Source organism: Musca autumnalis, unplaced genomic scaffold (assembly GCF_047663935.1).
Source record: "Musca autumnalis isolate F117 unplaced genomic scaffold, ASM4766393v1 scaffold_5, whole genome shotgun sequence".
NCBI lineage: Eukaryota > Metazoa > Arthropoda > Insecta > Diptera > Muscidae > Musca > Musca autumnalis.
Genome location: NW_027412088.1, coordinates 85,167,492 through 85,190,140, shown reverse-complemented (window position 1 = coordinate 85,190,140; position 22,649 = coordinate 85,167,492). Strand labels below are relative to the sequence as shown.

At 35.9% G+C, this 22,649-nt stretch overlaps 1 protein-coding gene across 1 annotated transcript; it reads left to right on the top strand.

Annotated features, from left to right (window-relative positions):
- The first annotated feature begins 1,346 nt into the window (after positions 1 to 1,346).
- On the top strand, positions 1,347 to 21,093 carry LOC141405233 (odorant receptor 85c-like). Its single transcript, XM_073989330.1, has 4 exons — positions 1,347 to 2,152; positions 15,929 to 16,130; positions 16,204 to 16,359; positions 20,892 to 21,093. The coding sequence occupies exons 1-4, from the start codon at positions 1,383 to 1,385 to the stop codon at positions 20,937 to 20,939; spliced, it is 1,176 nt and encodes a 391-aa protein (XP_073845431.1). The 5' UTR covers positions 1,347 to 1,382; the 3' UTR covers positions 20,940 to 21,093.
- The last annotated feature ends 1,556 nt before the right edge of the window (positions 21,094 to 22,649 follow it).

Here is a 22,649-nt window from a genome sequence, read left to right as displayed (position 1 = left end):
AATGAGGACTATATAAAGACGTGGACTATACCGAAAAATTTCGAGGGAAAGTTGAATACCCCCAATGAAGACTTAATACTAAATTTCAGCCATTTCGGTGGAATATTGAAGCCTTCAAAATACCGAAAATCGTGAGGTACTGTTCTATGGGGGTTATATGAAGGCATGGACCTATACCAATAAATTTCATATGGAAAGCTTTGTACCCCAAATGAAGACTAAATACCAAATTTCAGCTATTTCGGTGGAATATTGAGGCCACCACATTCAAAATACCCAAAATCGGGAGGTGCCGTTATATTGGGGCTATATGAAGTCGTGAGCCTATACCGACAAAAATCATATGGAAAGTTTTATACCACAAATGAAGACTAAATGCCAAATTTCAGACATTTCGGAGGAATATTGAGGCACCACATTCAAAATACCGAAAATCGGGAGGTACCGTCCTATGGGGGCTATATGAAATCGTGGTCCTATACCGACAAATTTCATGTGGAAAGTTTTATACCCTAAGTGAAGACCTAATTTCATCCATTACGGAGGAATATTGAGGCCTCAACCTTCAAAATAACGCAAATCGAGAGGTACCGTCCTATGGGGGCTATATTAAATCGTGGGCCTATACCGACAAAAATCATATGGAAAGTTTTATACCACAAATAAAAACTAAATTCAAAATTTCAGCATGTCGGAAGTATATTGAGACCACAACCTTCAAAATAACGCAAATCGGAAGGTGCCGTTCTATGGGGGCTATATGAAATCGTGAAACTACACCTACAAATTTTATATGGAAAGATTTATACCCCAAATGAAGACTAAATACCAAATTTCAACCATTTCGGAGGAATATTGCGACCACAACGTTCAAAATACCGAAAATCGGGAGGTACCGTTCTTTGGGGGCTATATGAAGGCGTGGAGTTATACCGACAAAATTACGTGGAAAAGCTTTAAACCCCCAACGAAGACTTAGTACCAATTTTCAGTCATTTCGGTGTGATAATGAAGCTAAAGCCGAAAATCGGGTGGTACCGTTCTATGGGGGCTATCTCAAAACGTGGACCGATATAGCCCATTTGTAATACCAAACATCCTAGGAGTAATATAAACTTCTATACCAAATTACAAAGCTCTATCTTAATAATTGCGAGCTGTATCTTAATTTCAACGGCACAAATCTAATTATACCCTTCATTTTATGGTGGAGGGTAAAAAACACCCACAGGTGTTTCTTATTTTATCACCCAAGAATTTTCCAAAACCGCATAAAATTCTCACTCTCCTTAGAAGTTTTGAATTTCAACATTGTTGGTAAACAATAATATTCACTCAATCATTTCAGTGATTGACTCAGTAGCAACCACCATAAGAACATCATGGCCAAAGCTAACGCTTGGAAAGGTTCAGAGAAATTTGAAAAACACATAAAAGTATCGAGATTTATTTTAAAAATTCTTTGTGTCGATATAACAACCAAACCAAGACGTTATTCAAAATTTCTGCAACTAGCTATTAGCCTAAATCAAATACTAACTATTCTACTACAAATCATTTATAATATCACCACCGAGGATGAAGGTGTCGATGAATTGGCCAACGTTATTTACATGAATTATATTATTGTGGGATTGGGAAAGCTCTTAACCATGTATTATCGACGGCAGACATTGGTCCAAGTTTTGAAAACTCTAGAAGAAATATATCCCGAAAATCACACTGAGGAAAAATACAATTTAAAAAACTACTTCAAATATTATTCACGACTTGAAACTGTAATTTGGACATTTTATCGTATAGTGGGACCACTCTATACTACCTTACCGCTACTACTCTCTCTAATGAATATATTGTCGATTGGAAAATTTACTTTATTGTTACCGCTATCTCTTTGGAAAATGGGCAATCCAATGGATAATCAATGGTGGTTAAAATATATTTTCTATTACGTGATTGGAGCGTGTTCATGCATTCTATCTGGCTTGACAATAACTGGTTGTGATCTTTGCCTCTATAACCTCATTACACAGTTGTGTATGCACTATGATTTGCTATCTCAGCGAATATTGGAATTGGATCCTGCAAAGGACGAACAAAAAGCTTCGAAAGAGTTAAATGTTTTAATACGACAACACTTGATGATAACGGAGTAAGTATTACACAGTGTGTAGGATTTTATTGCGTGGAAATATAGATAACTTCGTGGTGGGTTCCCTATGGGTTAAGAGAAAAAAAACTGTCTCCATGTTTTAACCAAAGTCATGTTTTAGTTTAAAGATAACATAGTACGACACTATTTATAACAAATGAGTAAAAACGTATCAGACACAGATATACCCTCAGTCTGTGTGAATTGAAACACTTCTTTTCCAAAAACAAAATATGTATTTAGGGGGTTTTCAGAATTTTAGGTGTCTGAACTTGAGACTGAACTGAACGAAGAGTTTTGTACCAAAAGAGGTTTCAGGCAAGGAGACAGCCTTTCGTGTGAAAGGGTTATACGAGAAGCAAACCTCAAAAGAAGTAGCACAATCTACACCAATAGCCACATGTTACTTGCTTATGCTGATGATATAGACGTCATGGGACGATCAGTAAAAGAAGTAACCGATACCTTCATGAAGGTCGAAGGAGAATCTGCTAAAGTGGGTCTGGCGGTAAACGGCGAGAAGACCAAGCTGATGGTGTCGACGCGCAATGCGTCCATTGAGATCGGACCAACTGTTGAAGTTGGTTCCTATAATTTTGAGGTAGTAAAAGACTTAGTCTACCACGGCACCTCCGTAAACACAACAAATGACATCAGTTGTGAAATAAAAAGAAGAATTGTATTGGCCAACAGACGCTACTTTTGAACATAAAATAAGTTTGGACAAAATATTTCGAGATCCAAAGTTTGGACCAAATCAGTTGCTCCGTTTATGAGTTATCGCGCGTACCATCGGAGGTACCGACCTATAAACAACACCGTCGAACTTTATCTAATATTCGAAAAAATATTACGTTATGCTAAGTGTGGACCAATGGAGTATTCGGTTCGGGAGTAGTCGTGTGCACCATCCACAACATATGCTGGCCGTAGGGGTTTTTTACAGTTTTTGAGTCATTTTCTGAAGAAGTATGGACTTGCCAGCCAAAAAACTTGCACCATCGTAATAGGGGCCTTGAAACGATTCGGGAGGAGGTCCTAAACTGCACTTTTCCGAAATATGTATATAGTCCATATTCGAACTTGATCTATGTCTCGTAGAAATATTACGATGTGCGAAGTATGGGCCAAATCGGTTACTGTCTTGGAGAGTTATCGTGCGCACCATTTTAGCGAAAAATTTTTAACTTTTGTGGGGGAGGTACCTAATGGAGTGAAACCATATGTCCCATCTTAGAAATTGATTTAAGTTTGCGCAAAATATTACGGCTTCCAAATATGAACTCGACAGTAAGGATGTAGTCCAGTTATTTTGTCGGTAGCTGCCAGGGATGACGATTTAAAAGTATGGAGAAAATTCAAGTAGACATATGATGGAAATTAAGGCAGACTTAATGGCAGCGAATTCCAGAATGTTTGAAGAAATGTTAGAAGAGAACTCTAGAAAAATTAGCGAAAAACTGGAAAACATCACGATAGTAATTGAAAAAACACTAGAAAACGTGGAGGTACAAGTTATAGAGTTAGATAAGAAGATTCTGTCTGTAGACGAGAATGTTCTGGCCCATGACGTGAAGTTTGAGAACCTAGAGAAGAAAATGTCGGAACTGGAAATCAATGGTGGTCCAGCGAGGGCTATTGATAACACGCTAAAAATCGAGCCTCCTGTGTTCGAAGGCTCTACATCCTTCAATGTGTTCAAATTACAGTTCGAAACAGTGACTGCTAGAGATTCTTGGAACGACAACGCTGTAGCACTCCCTTTGACATTGAAGGGGTGCTGCTGATGTAATACAAAGTATTCCTGCCGCTTCTAGGAACAACTATGGGTATATAATTGCTGCTCTGGAATGTACGTACCGTAACAAACATAAGCAACAGTCCAGAAGGCAAATGAGACCTTACAAGACTTTGCGGCTGAAATAGAGCGGTTAGCGCAGTTGGCATATCCATTGGTGGACCGCATAAAAATTGAAACTTTTGCTAGTGGCATTCGTGATCCGTAGATAAAGTTTGCGACATATGCGGCACCAATGGGAACATTTGCAGAAACCGTGTCATTTGTGTTGGCCCAAGAAACCGGATACTGGTGAAACCTCAAGCTTACAACGTGCGGAGGTTGGAAGTTGAGCACTACAATTCCCAGAACGTTGTCGACCTGATAAAGGATACACTAATGCGGGTAATAGATAATGTAAAACGAGGGGCTGGCAGAACGAAAAAGAATTGCTATAACTGTCGGAAAGCTTGACACATTGCACGGAAATTCCGATTACGATGACCAAGACCCAGATCCGCCTACCCGCCTTCAGAAATTCTGCCAATTAAGAAAGGCCGCTGGTAGATGAAGAAAACGATGGTCGTCCAATCTCTATAGCAGAAGAATCACAACTTAACAGTTAAAGCCTCCATCAATGATGTATTACGTACCTTGCCATTGGACACCGGTGCAGCAAAGTCCATTCTTATACCGTATTTGGTAAAAGGGAAGTTATTTCCGTTAAATGGAGTCAAATTGCGGAAGGCCACAGGCGAAACTACAACAGTACATGGAGATGGGTAGAAAATCGGTAACGGTAGGGAAGCGAAAAGATCCCCCGAGTGGGAAGACAAAGCAAAGATCTAGGAAAGGTCCACTGGAAATGCCGAAAAGTGGCCGTACAGCAAGGATGGGCAAGTTCGATGAAGACCAGGTGGCGCTTAAAAGAAGGGTGACACGAAGAAAGGAGGAATAACTTCACGATTCATGGAGAGGATGCAACGTCGTCCAGAGGAGCGAAAGTCCAAGGTCAAAGCTGAAGGCGAAGAGGGTACAACTAAAGCAGTTGACGCCATTACGGAACGATAACTGTACCTAGTCAGGAGGAATAGACTTAAGCGGGAGGCAGTGCTACCAACGCCCATCCCCCCGTGAGGGAATTGTGTCTATTCGGGACGAACAGGTTTAAGCGGGAGACAATGTTACGAATGTAACTGATAGGTTTAAGTTAATTTAGTTGAATATCCGTTAATTTAAAAAATTTAAATGTAACGTAAATTGTCATTACACAGTTACTCTATTTAAACAACAACAACTACCATATAGAATTTTCTTAATCTTTCTAGTTCTTACTTTCCATGTTTATAGCTCATTTAGACTAGCCATAAATCCTCGACTGGATTCAATAAATCCAGTACAAATCTTATTGCATTTAGATATACATTTTGGAGGATTTAAATGGCAGTCAGCTGATTTTTGTTCATGGCACAATTACCAAGGTAGATGCATCAGCCCATCTGATCGAATTTGAAACATCAAAAGAATTTTTTGTAAATTGAATTCGGCCCATGGCAGAACTACCAGGTAGTGGTATCACACCAGCTGATCGAATATGAAAAGTCAAATCCCTTTATAAAAAAAATATTTTTGTTGTAATTTCCCCAACAACATAAAGAAAGTTTTGACATAACATATTCAAAATTTTACGATGCCACTACCTGGGTAATTGTGCCATGATTCGGCCCAAAAAACATACGTCAAATTACAAATTTCAAAGACATAAATACAACTAAGACATGACAAAATGCATGCAACAAAAAAATGTTTACGAAACTTTGTATAGAAACATTACCCTTAACAGGTTGCAGTTAATTCAAAATCGCAACCAAGGAGGAACATTTCATGTAATGGTATCAGAAACGAAATTTATGAATTCAAGGATCTATTCAAGAATAATTCTATGTCAATTGGATCGGTAAATTCGGTTAAATACGTAAAAATGTATAAAAGAAAAAATTTTATATCACCATATCGTGGTATAACATTATGTTAAATTCAAAAGCCATTCACTGAAGAATGATAGCAAAAAAATGTCTTATCTTGTTGTATTTATGTCTTTGCAAATTTATTGTTTAATACTAAAAATGTTAGCACATTATGCTACTAATGCTAACTAAAGAGCAAATAAATATTAATTTTATCGCAGTTTGCCCATCTAAAATAAATAAACGAATTATTTTATCGTTTATACATCGTAAATATTAGTCTTGGTTGATTAAAATCAACTTTGTACATCAAAACAAATTTAATTTTCCCCCCTTGTTTACAAATTTTTACATTTTAAATTATTTTTAGTGTAGCAATTCACCGATGCATCTACCTTGTTTCTTGTGCCAGCTTGCAACTTTTTGTATTTTCTAGCAACATGTTGCAAAAAACAGAGTTGTTACGAGGATTTATGCCAGATTTAAAATAAATCCACTCAATAGGAGGATTTATTTTTGTATAGGAAATCTGGTAGATTTTGGCTGGATTTAGCAAATAAAACCTGATAATGCGTTAAATCCGGCTAATGGTGTCATATCTAAATGGCATATTAAAAACAAATCCACTAAATACGAGGATTTATTTTTGTATGGGAAATCTGGTAGATTTTGGCTGGATTTAGCAAGTAAAACCTGATAATGTGCTAAATTCGGCCAATGAAGTCATATCTAAATGACACATTACTTTGTTATTGTTGTACATTTATCCATCATGCAATTATCGCTTAGGTGGTGTTTACACTAGCCATCCATGTCATAGGACACGAAATAAAAATATTCCATATCAACCGACACAGACAATGTGGAGACGTAATTTCATTGCATTACTGCCCGGTCATTTCATGGCTTCATCTACAGTGGGCTATTCTTAGTTTATGTTTATAAGTTGTTGGCTTCATATTTCGGATACCGATTGGATTTTCATTTTTGGGTCTTTGGTAAACTTGTAGCTCTAGCTCTGGTTAACAAAAATGAAGACCATGCCAATCCATAAAAGTGGGGTTTTAGAATGTTTCCAAAAGATTTGGTCTTATTTCCTTAGCTTTATCAGATTTTTTTCAGATTAAATTCCAAAAATTGTACCCGCACTATGGATATTAGTTACTTTGAGGATACATATGATGATTTTCGACCATTAAAAATAATTTTTGAGAAAATACCACCGATATCTTCCACTATGTGGTAAGTTTTTCCTTGAAAAATTTAATTTTTTAAGTTTATTTTTATAAACAGATAATTCCTTTAAGGATTTAAAGCAGTATTATTGCAATTTTCGTACACTGCTATTATTTTGCACGCAACTGTATATCGATCAATGACCAATCACACAAAGCCACAAACTTTTCAGCTTCTCCGAATCGTTTCATTCTCACAACCAAAACAAAACCACAAACTTTTCAGTGTAAAAAGATGAAAACCGTACGATTGCTCAAATGTACTTCCGCTATGCTTTGCCGAGTTGTTTCATTCACCACCGGAACACAAAGAATTTTTGGCAAACGTTTGCCGTGCGTTATGCAATAACACACTCAGGCACACACACACATGTGATACCAAAGTGAATATTTTATCAACCACCAAACGTTTTTGATTTATTCACACGTGTTTAGTACTATTTAGTTTTCTATCTGGTCTTGTGGAGTTGAGCACTTTTCGCTTATCGTTTTGTTCGCACTCACGAATGTAAACAAAACGAAACTAAATAGCTTGGGTTATGTTTCGTTTTGTATTGTTCCTATGGAAAATACGAAACGAAACGATTGGAAATGTTATTTAAAGTATTTTTACGTACGCTGATATCGATGTAGATTTTCATGGTGACACTGAAACCGGATGCGGACAAATATTGTTTGCACTTTGCGCAAATTAGCGATGTTTTATAGGTTTTTTAATGCTAAGATTCAGCAGATTCTAAATTAATTTCGAAAAATATATACAAATTAAAAGATATGGTCTTGCTTTACATGAAAATCACATGCGGACAAAGTGATTTGGATATTACGCGATTTAAACGTTATTTCACCCATTGTTTTCTCTTGAGTACAGACAAAAATTTGCAGGAACAGTAACAAAAGTACGCATAAATATTTTAGCACAATCAGTTAGGCAACCATGTGTTTACTTTTGCATTCTACACATTAAGTTTAACAGACAAATAAACAGACAAAATAAAAATTTACCGTTAGTCTGAATTTTGTTCTATTTTTGTAAGAATTTGTGATTTTCTCATTTATGTCTCGGGGTTTACTGGGTTAAAATGCACATACATTACAAAAGTTTCTACACTGAAAGAAAAATGCTTCGTTGTATCAATGAACGGGTTTCATTGATTATTGTTCATTGATGCTATGAAACGTTCCATTAATATAATGAAATGTTTCATTCATGCAATAAAACTTTACGTTATTTAAAATCCAACGATTTTTGGTTTCATTGTATAAACGAAACGGATTTCATTGATGCAATGAAACTTTTAATTTCTATAAATTTAAGAAAAATATGTATGTTTTGGGTGCCACCGTAGTGCTATGGTATGCACACCCGCCTTGCACGCAGAAGATCGTGGGTTCGATTCCCCGGCCAGGCAACATCAAAATTTTCAACGGTGGCAAAATACCCCTCAGCAATGTTGGCGACATTTCCTGAGTATTTCAGTCATGTAAAACTTCTCTATAAAGTGGTGTCGTAAGACACGCCGTTCGGACTCGACGATAAACAGTAGGTCCCATATCATTGAGCTAATATGAATCGGGGTGCACCCATTGATATGAGAGAATTCTCCCTTGTCCCGTCTGGGATGTTTGTGGAACAATTATTATGTATGTTTTGAATTCATTCCATGTGTTAGGTTTGCTTTAAAAATGAATGAAACAGTTTCATTAAATAAAAGAGAGAGTTTCATTAGATAAAAGAGAGAGTTTCATTAAATAAATGAAAATTTTTTTAAATTCCTTTTTGCGTTTTGTATTCTTTTGTAAATCTGTTAAGTTATAAAATTTGTCTTCTAATTATTTTGTCATTATTAAACAAATCAAATTTTTGACAATCATAAAAAGAACACATATGTATGTGCATGTAGCCAATATATACATATTAGGGTGGGGCGATTTGTGTGGAAGCAAAAAAACCTTAATGAGCCCTTCGCGTTTCTGATTCCTGGGATTGAACTGAGCAAAAAAGTCCACTGGAACATATATCTACCGTGAAAATCGAGCCTCCCGATTTTGAATTTAAGTTTTTTATTGACGTTTTTTGGATATTTTGACATATAACAGCCAAACCATTGGGATTTTCGATCCAACACTAAGACAAACATTGTAGCCAAGACAGTAATTGAAAACTCTCTAATACATCGCAAAAGCATTGAAACGCTCCTTCAGGCAGTTTTGGCCCTAAGAATGTGCAAACTTTTCGGAAAATGTCGATAAATGACATTGTGCTACAAAATTTGACCCGAAAAATATTCAAGTGTTCTGATGCAAAATTATATCGTGTTGGGATCCATGGACAACAACAATGCCTTTATTTCGTCCGGGTCACTTCGTTTTATTTTTTTATAACTATAAAAGTAGTGAAAATCTGGGTTTCTTGCATTTTCAAATTTAAACGGGTATATCTTATTTTTTCCACAACGGATTTCTTTTGGACCTTCTTCCTTTTAAAGGGGTGAATAATGTCTTTTGAATAAGCTATTATTGTTTGAAATTGGTTAACAAATGGCTTAGTTATAGTGGTTTATGTCTGAAAAACTCCACAAAAAACCTATAAAGGAATTTCTCATAATTTTCAAAAATATAATGTTTTTTTGTTTTGTTCAATATTTATTTTGATAACTAGCAGACCCCGGTCCGCGTTGCTGGCCCATCGTAATGAGTTTTAATGAAAACTTTTTATCGACTTTATGCTTGACAATTCAAAAATAGGTATTTTCTACCTCACTTCTTCGGTCCATTGTCAAACCGAGAAGGATTTTAAATTTATCAACAGATTTTGTTTGTAACCTTTCTTTTCTGTTACGGACTTTGTCGGATTTGTCGCCAATTTGTGCCTTTTAGGATTTAATATCGTCCATGTCCCAGACTTTATCCTAAAGCGATCCAATTATAAAAGTTAAAAAAATGGTTAAATCGAATTATCCCGCTTATTTAGACTTATATGTTTTAGCTTTTCATGGCTGATGTACCGTTGAACCTCACCATTTAAGTACACCATTTAAGTACATATATAGTTTTTCTTGATCGGGGGCGCAACCACCGTTGTCTCGAAAACTAATTTGCAACCTGATGCACTCATAACTTTGGCAAATATAGCGATTATAAAATAATAGGCCCCGAAATTCGTCTACAAATATATAGCATTTTGGACCACGGGACATTCCTGAACATTTTCTGAAAATTAGGTTCAGTAGTTTTGGAAAAATAATGTTTTGAAAAGAGTCGGCGTGGTCATCAGATATAACATATTAAAAAAGTGGGCCTGGTCCGGTATTTTGGCTCCAAATATGTACCTAGGGTGCACACAACTTCATTGCCTACCAAAATGTATGCTGACACCGATATAATCATGAGTGTGGCTTATACATATAGCGTTTAGCAGAAAGGCATGAGGAAGGTACCCCACCTCTTCCGAAATTCATAAAATATACATAACAACGGCAAACATTGAGCTTTTGCTACAAATTTTATGGAAATCCCTTCAGTAGTATTGGAGTTATGATATATTAAAAAAACAGGCGTGGTCGGGCCTATAGGCCCCAAAGAAGTACCTAGATTGTAGATTAATCCGTAAATTTTTATTCCGATACATACATAATTTTTGCAAATATAACGTTTTTTTTAAATATCGCATACGGGAGGTACCCCGCCCCCTAGGGAATTCAATAAAATATGTAACCTGTTTTCGGGGGCGTGGTAAACTTTTCTTTCCAAAAAACCTAAGTTGGGTTATGACAGCATTTAATTTTTATTCATAAAGGTAAGGCGTTCTTTTAAAAATGCCTCTTCAAAATTAAAGAAAATATGCCTGTAGATTCCCTGACATTTTCAGGAAAATCGGTTCAATAGTTTTGTAGATGTAACATATTTTAAAAAGTGGGTATGGTCAAGTCTTTGGTTCCTAAAAAGTAGGTAAGGTCGGAGACACAACCACAGTTGTCTCGCAAATTAACTTCCAAATAGAAACATTCGTAATTATTGTAAATATAAAATTTTTAAAAAAGTAGGGTATAGGGGAAGTACCCCGCCCTTTCCGAAATTCAACTGAATTTGTAGCATATTTTAAGCGGGGGTCATCTCTGTACATTCCCTGGCAATTTCAGTTCTTGTAAAAATGATAAAAAATTAAAATTGAAAAAAGTGTGCGTAAAAGTGGGCATGGTCAAATTTTCTTTGCATAAAAACCCAAGTCGAAAATAGGTCCAGACATTCTCAACTGATGCCATTACCAACGAACGATAGTTGATTTTTATTTATAAAGATTTAAAAGTTTAGAAAAATCGCGATTTTCGTGAAAATCCCTTCAGTAGTTTTGTAGATATAACCTAATTAGAAAGTGAGCGTGGTCGGATCTTAAGTCCCAACATAAGTACGTAAGGTTTGAGACACAATCGCCATTGACTCGCAAATAAATTCCCAAACCGATATATTCGTATTTGTTGCAAATATTGCATTTTTACAAAAATAGATCATAGGGGAGGTACCCGACCGATCCGAAAGTCAAAAAATATGTAGCCTATTTTTATCGGGGACCAACCCTGTACATTCGCTGAAAGTTTCAGGAAAATCGATTCAGTAGTTTCGTAGATATTATAACATATTTAAAAAAGTGGTCGTTGTCCAGTCTTAATGGCCCAAATAAGCACGTAAGGTCGGAAACACAATCGCCATTGACTCGGAAATTATTTTTCAAAGCGAAAAATAGGGCATAGGGGAGGTACCCCGCCCGATCCGAAATTCAACCAAATATGTAGCCTATTTCAACCGGGGGCCATCACTCTACGTTCCGTGCAAATTTTAGGAAAATCTATTGAGTAGTTCCGTAGATATAACATATTTATAAAAGTGGGGGGAAAAGAGGGCGTGGCCAATTTTTCTTTGCATAAAAACCTAAACTGGACTATGACTAACATTTCCACAAAAAATTATCCAAATCGCTCCAGCCGTTTTCAACTGATTCAATTACCAACAAACGACAACTGAGTTTTATATATAAAGATTATGAGAAATTCCTTTATAGGTTATTTGTGGGGGTTTTCAGACATAAACCACTATAACTTAGCCATTTGTTAAACGATTTCAAACAATAATAGCTTATTCAAAAGACATTATTCACCCCTTTAAAAGGAAGAAGGTCCAAAAGAAATCCGTTGTGGAAAAAATAAGATATACCCGTTTAAATTTGAAAATGCAAGAAACCCAGATTTTCACTACTTTTACCGTTATAAAAAATAAAACGAAGTGACCCAAACGAAATAAAGGCATTGTTGTTGTCCATGGATCCCAACACGATATAATTTTGCATCAGAACACTTGAATATTTTTCGGGTCAAATTTTGTAGCACAATGTCATTTATCGACATTTTCCGAAAAGTTTGCACATTCTTAGGGCCAAAACTGCCTGAAGGAGCGTTCCAATGCTTTTGCGATGTATTAGAGAGTTTTCAATTACTGTCTTGGCTACAATGTTTGTCTTAGTGTTGGATCGAAAATCCCAATGGTTTGGCTGTTATATGTCAAAATATCCAAAAAACGTCAATAAAAAACTTAAATTAAAAATCGGGAGGCTCGATTTTCACGGTAGATATATGGTCCAGTGGACTTTTTTGCTCAGTTCAATCCTAGGAATCAGAAACGCGAAGGGCTCATTAAGGTTTTCAAATCGCCCCTGCCTAATACATATGTATACATTGGCTACATACATATGTATAGAATCACATAAATATGTATGCACGAATATTTGCCAAAACTACCAGAAACGTCATCAACTATACAAAAATTCGCTATTGTCGTCGATTGGCGTTGGTATACATACATAAATATTCATCCACATTAAAAAGAATGCTCTTCTCAGTTCTTTGTTACTGTTTGTGAGTATTTAACAAGCAGAAAAAACACGTGTTGGCAAAACAACCACCGCTTTCTTAGCTACATCAAACGATGTACAAGAACATTGTTTTAGTTTGCGCTAAACCACAGTCAAGTGTGGATGAAAAAGAAGTTATTTTAGGTCTGTTGTTTTCAACTTTAAAAACTGTGATGTGTTTAACATGAAAAGAAAATGTAAATATTATTTTTTAGGTGTTCAGTTGTTCTTTTAAATGAATTTTCATTTATATTTTTCTTGTAATGGAAGCATTCAATAGAGAATCTAAAGATGCGTGGAATGGCGGAGAAACTGTTACTTAGAAAAAGAAAATGTATTGTTGTATAGTTTTCTGTCCAACGGCGAAAGTTAAAGGTAAGTTAATGTTTAGGAAGAAAGCCAGTTAAATTACTAAAAATTGTTTTATGGTTTCCATTTTTTCTTACAGATGACAACGCTCAAAAGGATAATTAACTTCGCTGAAAGTAAGTATGAAGTGTTAAATAATGTGAAATGAAAATTCAAATATTGGTTAAATTATTTTTTGTAGTTTTTATGTGTTCGTTTATTTACTTTTTTAATTTTCATTTATAGTTGCAATGGAGATCAAAAAATAGAAAATCCAATGATCAAAGGAATTACGGAGACTGTCCGTGGCCAATGAAGCACTACTCCCTTTAGGAAAAAATGCTGTATCCTAACATCGTGGACGTACTCAGGGGATGACTCAGCGGCAAAAGTTGGAGGTAAGTTATTGTTTAAAAAACCAGTCAATTTGTTTATTTTTTCAATTTTACTTACAGATGACAACGCCCAATACTATCATTAGTGTGCTTAATACCTGAGGTATTAAATATGACTTGTTGTATTAATGGTCAAAACTAATTGCAATAAAATGAAATAAACATATTTAGCATTGACTTTATTTTTGCTCATTACGTGAGTACAACAAAGAGAATGTATTCCATTGCATTAATGAAAAAGTTTCATTACATCAATGAATGAGTTTCATTGCATTAATGAAAAAGTTTCATTGCATTAACGGAAAAGTTTCATTGCATCAATGAAGAAGTTTCATTGCATGAATGAAGGAGTTTCACTGCATTAATGAAAAAGTGTCATTGCATAAATGAAGGAGTTTCATTGCATTAATTAACAATTTCGATAATTTTACTTCAATGAAACTCAATGAAACTTTTTTCATTTATTCAATGAAGCCCTACGTTGGCTCAAAATCAATGACAAATTTCATTGATACAACGTAGGATTTCATTCATATTACGTAGCTTTTTCTTTCAGTGTATGAACTCTATTTCCGTTTAAGAAGCCTAATGATTTATCACAATAACCCGATAATATTCCCCAATGAGAAACCTTCTATGTGAATGTAGATAAAGCAATATCCATCCACTTTCTTGGGAGTTTAAAGAAAAACAAAAAAAAAATACTCCTCTAGATTTTTTCCAATACTTTCAACTGTAGAATGAATGTGAAAACTATTTTTTAAAATCAAAATGTTTTGTTACCTAACCTAACTATTCTCACGATCATCATAATTTTGGTCTCATTTGACTCCCCGTGAAGTTTAAATTTAAAACTATTTTTTTTTTGTAATTTTTGACGGGTAAATAGACCTATATTCTGAAAAAGTCGGATTACATTTAAAATTTTGTAATTTTTTTTTTTAAATTCCGCAAATTCTGAGTAAAATTTAAACCTATTGTGCATTTTACTCACTGACGTCCCTTCGTGATAACTTTTTTGTGATAATTGTGCTCATTAAAATAATTAGCGTTTTTATTATCCCTCCACCATAATATGGACGGTAGAATTAAATTTGTCATTCCGTTTGTAACACATCGAAATATTCGAGACCCTATAAAGTATATATATTCTTGATCAGGGTAAAATTCTAAGTCGATATAACCATGTCCGTCTCTCCGTCCGTCCGTCCGTCTGTTGAAATCAAGATAAAGCTCGCAATTTTTAAGATAGAGCTTTGTAATTTAGTATAGAAGTTTCTATTAAACCTAGGATGTTTGGTATTGCAAATGGGCTATATCGGTCCACGTTTTGATATAGCGCCCATATAACGGTACCAACCGATTTTCGGTATTTTGCAGATTTTGGACTCATTACCACACCGAAATTACCTCCCGAATTTCGGTATTTTGAAGGTTAGCCACATTATTTTACCGAAATTTCTGAAATTTGGTATTTAGTTTTCTTCATAAACAAAAGGAAACTAATTGGTCCATTTAACTTCAATACAACTCGTGGTGGAGAGTATAAAAAGTTCGGACCGGCCGCGCTTAACGCAGAAGTAAAACCGCGATAACTTTTGTCAGAAACAACCAAGAATTTGCTCGCGAGCTGAATTGTACTGTACTGTACTGTTGTACTGTTTTTTTGTAACCTATATACAAAAAATTATTGATGTAGCACGAAAAGAAAAATTGAAATTTTTTGGAAATGGATAATTAAAGAATTGGCAACATTTTCCATATACCCTTGTCAGCATAAATACTGAGGATATAAAAATTTCGTAGGCGATGTACATAGGTGCTCAAAAAGCATTTTACGGAGGGGATTGAGATTGAGGGTTCTGGTGCTTACCACTGCACCATGGTTGCTTCTAATAATAAATATGGTTCCAGAACTAAAAAGTTTTACAATTCTTACCACTTTTACACATTTGTTAATTGTTCCAGTTTTTTGACGTTTTATTTTTCTATTTTCCGTTCCTGTACTTTTTGTATAAAGTCGTGTGTCTATCTCATTTTTCACAGTTCGCACTTTTACTAATTTTACCATTAAAAAGGTACGGGAACAAACATACAAACACAAACATAATATTTTCAATTTTACAAAATATTTCCCCTCTTGTTTCAGCTTGGCCAATGAGACCAACAATTTATTTGGTCTATCGATTATATTCTCGGTTATGTCATCATCTTTCACCCTGTGTTTAGTAGCCTATCAAATGCTGGATGATGTTTCAATGCTAACCATTGTCAAATCCTTCATTCTGTTGCTATACGAAAGTAAGCAGGTGATAATCACCTGTTATATTGGACAAAAGTTAAAGGAATATGTAAGCATCAGAAGCGGGTCATACCTAATACAAAATTCTAGATCTAAAAAACGCACATTCTTGTATTTTACAGAGCTCCCTCGTCAATGAATCACTGTATGCCCATAGGTGGTATGATGGTTCCACAAAGTACAGACGTTGTGTACTTATTATGCTCGCATGTACCAGCAAACCATTTGTTTTGAATTTTATTGGAATTGCTAATATATCAGTAATAACACTCAAGGAGGTAAGTAGTTATAATAGGTTTGTCTGGTTACCCTAAAATTTGTAACAATATGTACAATTTGTTGCTGGAAGTCGTCTGTTAATACAAAAATCCAGCAAATGAGAGCGATTCGAGAAAGACATGTTGATAATGAGAGTCTTCAAATTCTTGCTGGACAAATGTCTTCTTGCAACAACTTGCAACACATCTTCTTCATGAAAATAATCAATCATGTCGAGTCCTTCCCGCGAAAAAGATGTAAGCGACAAAAGCAACTTTTACAGGAGACGGTTTTTATTGAATAACTTTTGATCTAACAAAAATTTAATAAAAAAATTTTTATTCTTATTTACTAAAAAATAAATAAATTCTGTAATATCTTCAATATAACGGTAATTTGTTGCATCTTTTTCGCTGTCACGTAATCATGTTATTACATTAAAAAATTTACTTAAAACAAACCAATTTTAGAGTAATTCAAGAGTTAAGTTTTACTTTTTTTTAATATTTATAAAAGATATGAAAACAAGTTTTAAAAATGCGACGGAAACCCCTTAAGGAAAGTTTATACAAAATTCTTGGGATAAATAATTTTTTTGCTTTTATTTTGGCATTAATGAGAAGAAACGCCAGGAAGCTGTCCAATGAAATTGCTGGGTCAGATTTTTTATGGAGTGCAGTAAGTTTTTTCTTACCTGGTTGCACGTTTGGTAAATTTGACTGATTTTGAGCTGATATTAGAGCATTTTGGGAGATGTGGAGAGTTTTTTTTTTAAACTACTGACATACTTTAATGTCAGTATTATTATAATTTATCATGTATGTTTAACTATACAGATTTTTATTACTGTCCGATCTTCGTCTACATATCCTTTTTCCGCGTAACACGAGCTACAAGCCAATCCATTTGCCCTGATTTGGAATATATTCCCCAGTAAAATTCATTTACAAGTTGTCGGTCTAACTCTGAAAAAAAATTAGGACACATTCATTTCCACATTTTTATTTCTGCAAGTGTTAGTTACAACCGACTTGTCTCGTTTTGGTTGTGTCCTAACAACACTATGCAACACGAAAATTATTAACCATTTTCAGACAGCTCAGTGTGTTAGGCCAAAAATGAGAAGACACGTGTCTTGCCGTTTTTTCCTATCTCATCAACTTTCGCGGTTATAGGCATCCAAAGGTTTGTGGCTTTGATGTCAAAAGGGACCATTTTGTCAAAACTATATCTTCCAAACCCTTAGGAAATTTGAATTAAGAACAGAGGCAAAGTTGTCTAACTCTATATTGATGTCGTTGTATAGCAGATACAGCTCGTGGTTCATACGACGTCGATATTCACCGTCAACGCAGATCGGTCCGTAGATCTTTCGACGAATTTTTCTCTCAAACACGTCAAGCACTGCCTTATCTGCTTGCGCAAGTACCCAGGCTTCAGAACCATACATCAGCACGGGTAATATCAGTGTTTTGTAAAGTTATTTTTGTTTGACGAGTTGTGGCTTTGTTTTTAAAGTGCTTACTTAAGCCAAAGTAGCATCTGTTGGCCAATACAATTCTTCTTTTTATTTCACAACTGATGTCGTTTGTTGTGTTTACGGCGGTGCCGAGGTATACGAAGTCTTTTACTACCTCAAAATTATAGGAACCAACTTCAACAGTTGGTCCAATCTCAATGCACACATTGCGCGTCGACACCATCAGCTTGGTCCTCTCGCCGTTTACCGCCAGACCCACTTTAGCAGATTCTCCTTCGACCTTCATATAGGTATCGGTTACTTCTTTTACTGATCTCCCATGATGTCTATATCAGCAGCATAAGCAAGTAACATGTGGCTATTGGTGTAGATTGTGCCACTTCTTTTGACGTTTGGCTCTCGTATAACCTTTTCTATCAGGATGTTAAAAAGAGCACACGAAAGGCTGTCTCCTTGCCTGAAACCTCTTTTGGTACAAAACTCTTCGGAGAGGTTCTTTCCTATTTTAACTGAAGATATTGTGTCAGTTAAAGTCATTTTACAAAGCCGAAAGAGCTTTGCGGGGATACCAAATTCAGACATTGCTTGAAATACCTTTGAACGTAGCGGGCTGTCGAAGGCTGCTTTAAAATCGACAAAAAGGTGGTAGGTGTCGATCTGCATCTCTTGGGTCTTCTCCAGAATTTGCTGCAGGGTAAATATTTGGTCTATAGTGGACTTGCCAGGTCTAAAGCCGCATTGTTATGGTCCAATTATTTCGTTGACCATGGGCTTTAGTCGTTCGCACAATATCCCTGACACTATCTTGTAGGCGATAGGGAGAAGAGTTATGCCCCTATAGTTGGAGCATAAAGTCTTATCTCCTTTCTTATGGACGGAACACAGGATGCTCAGGTTCCAATCGTCGGGTACGCGTTCTCTCTGCCTGATGGAGCTAACTAGCTGATGCATACACCTTATCAGCGTGTCGCCTACGGTTTTAAACAGCACGACTGGTAGGCCATCAGCTCCTGCTGCCTTATTATTCTTCAGCCGGTTTATTGCTGTCTTTACCTCATCTTGGCCGGGTGGTATACATTCAATACCATCTTCTGGGATTGGATCTGTGGTTTCTTCGTCGACTTCGCTACTATTGGATACCAACAGTTTGGAAAAATGATCTTTCCATATCCTTAGCACACTATCTGTATCAGTTACCAGATTACCTTGCTGGTCTCTACAGGAGGATGTGCCAGTTCCAAAGGCATCAGTTTGATGTTTCACTCTTTGGTAGAATTTTCGGAGGAGGTATCTGGTATCCAAATACTGATTTTGCGGCTGTTTGCATGGAGTGGGCAATGTTTTGAAATATATGATATGTTATCTGGACGAGGAGTGCTTTGATTAAGCAGTTGGGCCAGTTGAGTGGAATATGCTGTGGCTATCTGTTGTGATTGCAACTTCCAACTTCCGTGTTGTGTCTGCTCGCACTTTGTTTGCTACGTTTAATCTGGTACGTACCTTTGCTGCAACAAGGTAGTGGTCCGAGTCTATGTTTGCACCTCGTAACGATCGTACATCCAACACGCTTGATGCATGTCTTCCATCTATCACAACGTGATCAATTTGATTTCTTGTTCTTTGATCTGGCGACAGCCAGGTGCCCTTATGAATATCGAGATGCTTAAATTTGGTACTGCTAACTACCATGTTTCTTGCAGCAGCAAAGTCTATCAACCTCATACCATTGTCAGATGTTTCACTGTGGAGACTGAATTTCCCGACTGTTGGGCCAAAGATATTCTCCTTTCCAATTTTGGCATTAAAATCGCCTAGAATGATTTTAATGTCATGGGCAGGGCAACGGTCATAAGTTTCTTCTAAGCGCTCGTAAAATATATCTTTGGTCTGTTCGTCCTTGTCTTCAGTGAGAGCATGAGCGCAATAAAGCTATATTTATTGATTATTTTATTAATCTTTTAAATATTTCTTATTTATTTTACTTGAAATTGAAGAAGTTTTTACTGCCTTTGATTTAGTTTCTCTTTCATACATTGGCGCCAAAGTGTTTGCTGTGGTAGTCGACTGTTATCTTGCTAAATTTTACGAAATGCTGTCTTTTTTACCTTTCTCTCTTTTTCCGTATAATTGTTCTTACTCTCTGAAAACAATTTACTGAGTAAATCTTACTGAAAAAGTAAAAAGACACGGCAAATAACGTAGCAAAGTTATCAGTAAACAACTTTATGGAACATACGAACTGTCTGTGAAAGGTTCTTAAAGGTCAAAATGGCAAAATACTTTAGAAAATATTAGATTTTTATACTTTTTTCTCCAATTCTGGTCCATAGATACCGAATCGTCCAAAATTTATGAATACAGTGAACTACAAAAGTGTACCTAAGATTTCAATAAATAAAACTACTTTCTAGAACATCTGAACATTCTCGAAATGACGCTTTAAGCTGAAATTCACAAACAAATCAATTAGGTCCCCTACTTACGTCTGTAAATAACAAACTCTTCCAAATTCAATAAAATTTTAAAGGTCATGTTTTTACGGACCTGGACAGGAAAGAATGGGCAAATATAATAGAACTTTGAGCTTGAAGAACCGTCCCTAGAAAGTTCAAATGTTCTAGAAAGTAGTTTATTGAGATCTTAGGTACATTTTTGTACTCTCTGAAAACAAGTTACTGAGTAAATATTACTAAAAAGTAAAAATTATTCGATGGTTTATATTTGGGCACATTTAAAACAATTTTATTGTGAAATATCAATCTTGATTGTTTTGTGTGTGTGTGTGTTTTTTTTTTTTTTTTTTTTTTTTGAAAAAGTTGAAATGGAAAATTTCTTTTGGGTAATTTTCTTTTTTATTTTAAAAAAATACAACATTTTCGCTTGTTTTGGTTCCTTTAAAGGTTTGGCAAAGCAGCTGATTGCTTGCAAGTTTTTGCAGGGAAGGTGTCAGTTTACTTTTTACGTTTTTCTTGCAAAAGAGAATAAAAACTCCTTGCTAGGAAAGTAACCAGACAGACCAAATATCAAATTTTAAATTTTAAAATTATTGATTTTTGTTTTTATTTTTTTCAGGTTTATGGAAATGCTTATAGACTGTTTACAGTCTTTAAGAGCGCTTAAGTGAAGAGAGGGGTTTCTTCACAACCATTTTACATAACATGCATTTTATTTCACAGTTAACGATTTCAATTTCTTGCACAACTATTTTTTTCTGAATGCAATCCTAAACTCTCCTGGTAGTTGGCTTAATAAAATATTTATCGTATAAAACCAACATTGGATGACGACCGATTTTTTATAAACTTTATTTTAAAAAGAGAATGTACTTTTCCTACTAAGCGCATCTTCCTGGATGGCGGATGGGAAAGGGATTTTTGGGACATGTTGAATCAGAACTGTCTGAGGGTAGCCTACGACAGACCTCATCCAACATGCCTCTTCAACATTGGGGAGCTTTCTGTGGTTAGAGAAGTGGTATTTAACTGAGAATAATTTGGAATAAATGTTTGCTCCTCCGCCTACGAAAAACCCTGGATGACAGGGGAAATTCGAAATAAATGCAAGGAGGTCCGCAGACTTTATAATAGGGCCAAACGTAAAAAAGCAGCTGTATTCTGGGACAACTATCAGGCAAAATTAAAGGAATACAACAAAATAACAAGAAACGACAAACGAAACTCCTGGAAGCTTTTCTGCGAACAGGTGGATAGTGTAAATGACGTTTCAAAGATTAAAAAGTTTCTATCTAAAACTCATACACAGACCGAGCAATTGGTCGATGGAAATGGAAAAAGGATTGAAACAACAGAAGAAACTCTAGGCCTTCTGATGAAAACGCACTTCCCGCAGAATACCATGGCTAACACTGAGGCATCGACGGAATGTATTAACTCATCGGAAGAGGCACCAAAGATCGACAGCTTAATGGTCCAACAAGCCATTTTAAGCTTTTCACCATATAAAGCAGCTGGACCAGATCAGATCTTCCCGGCTTTACTACAGAGGGAAATGGACTTTATTGCGTCCAAACTGGTCGGGATCTTCAATGCATGCTTAAAATTTGCATACACTCCTATAGCCTGGCAGGAAGCAAGGGTAGTCTTTATACCCAAACCTGGCAAGGCAAGTTATGCAATACCAAAATCTTATCGACCTATAAGTTTAACTTCATTCTTACTCAAAACAATGGAACGGACAGTCGACACCATGATAAAGAGTAAGATCCCCAACGATATGCTTAAATTCAAACAACGTGCATACGTTAAAGGCAGATCAGTGGAAGCCGCATTGCATGAGGTAGTACACCACATAGAAAGAACCTTCGAAATGAAAATGTACACACTTGCTGTATGCATCGACATCGAAGGCGCTTTCAATAACGTAAGCACCGAGACACTTATCCACTCCTTAGACGAGTTTCAGGTAGACAGGGCCTTAAGGAACTAGATAAACCACATGCTAAAGAATAGATGGATAAGGTGGGGGCTATACGACGTGAAAATAAGAGACAAAGTTGGACAAGGAACGCCACAGGGAGGGATACTTTCACCTCTGTTGTGGGTTACCACCATAAACAGTCTCTTGAGGACCCTAACCGAAGAAGGATTTGACCCAGTCTGCTACGCAGACGACGTTATAATACTTCTGAGGGGAAAGAATCCGAATCAACTCTGTCGAAGAGCAGAAACGGCTCTAAAAATTGCTTTTAACTGGGTCAGGCCGAGAGGTCTGAACGTCAACCCGGAAAAAACAGAATTATGTCTATTCACTAGAAAAACGAAAATGGGACACTACGAGGATCTAGTTTTTCTAGATAAGACAATAAATATC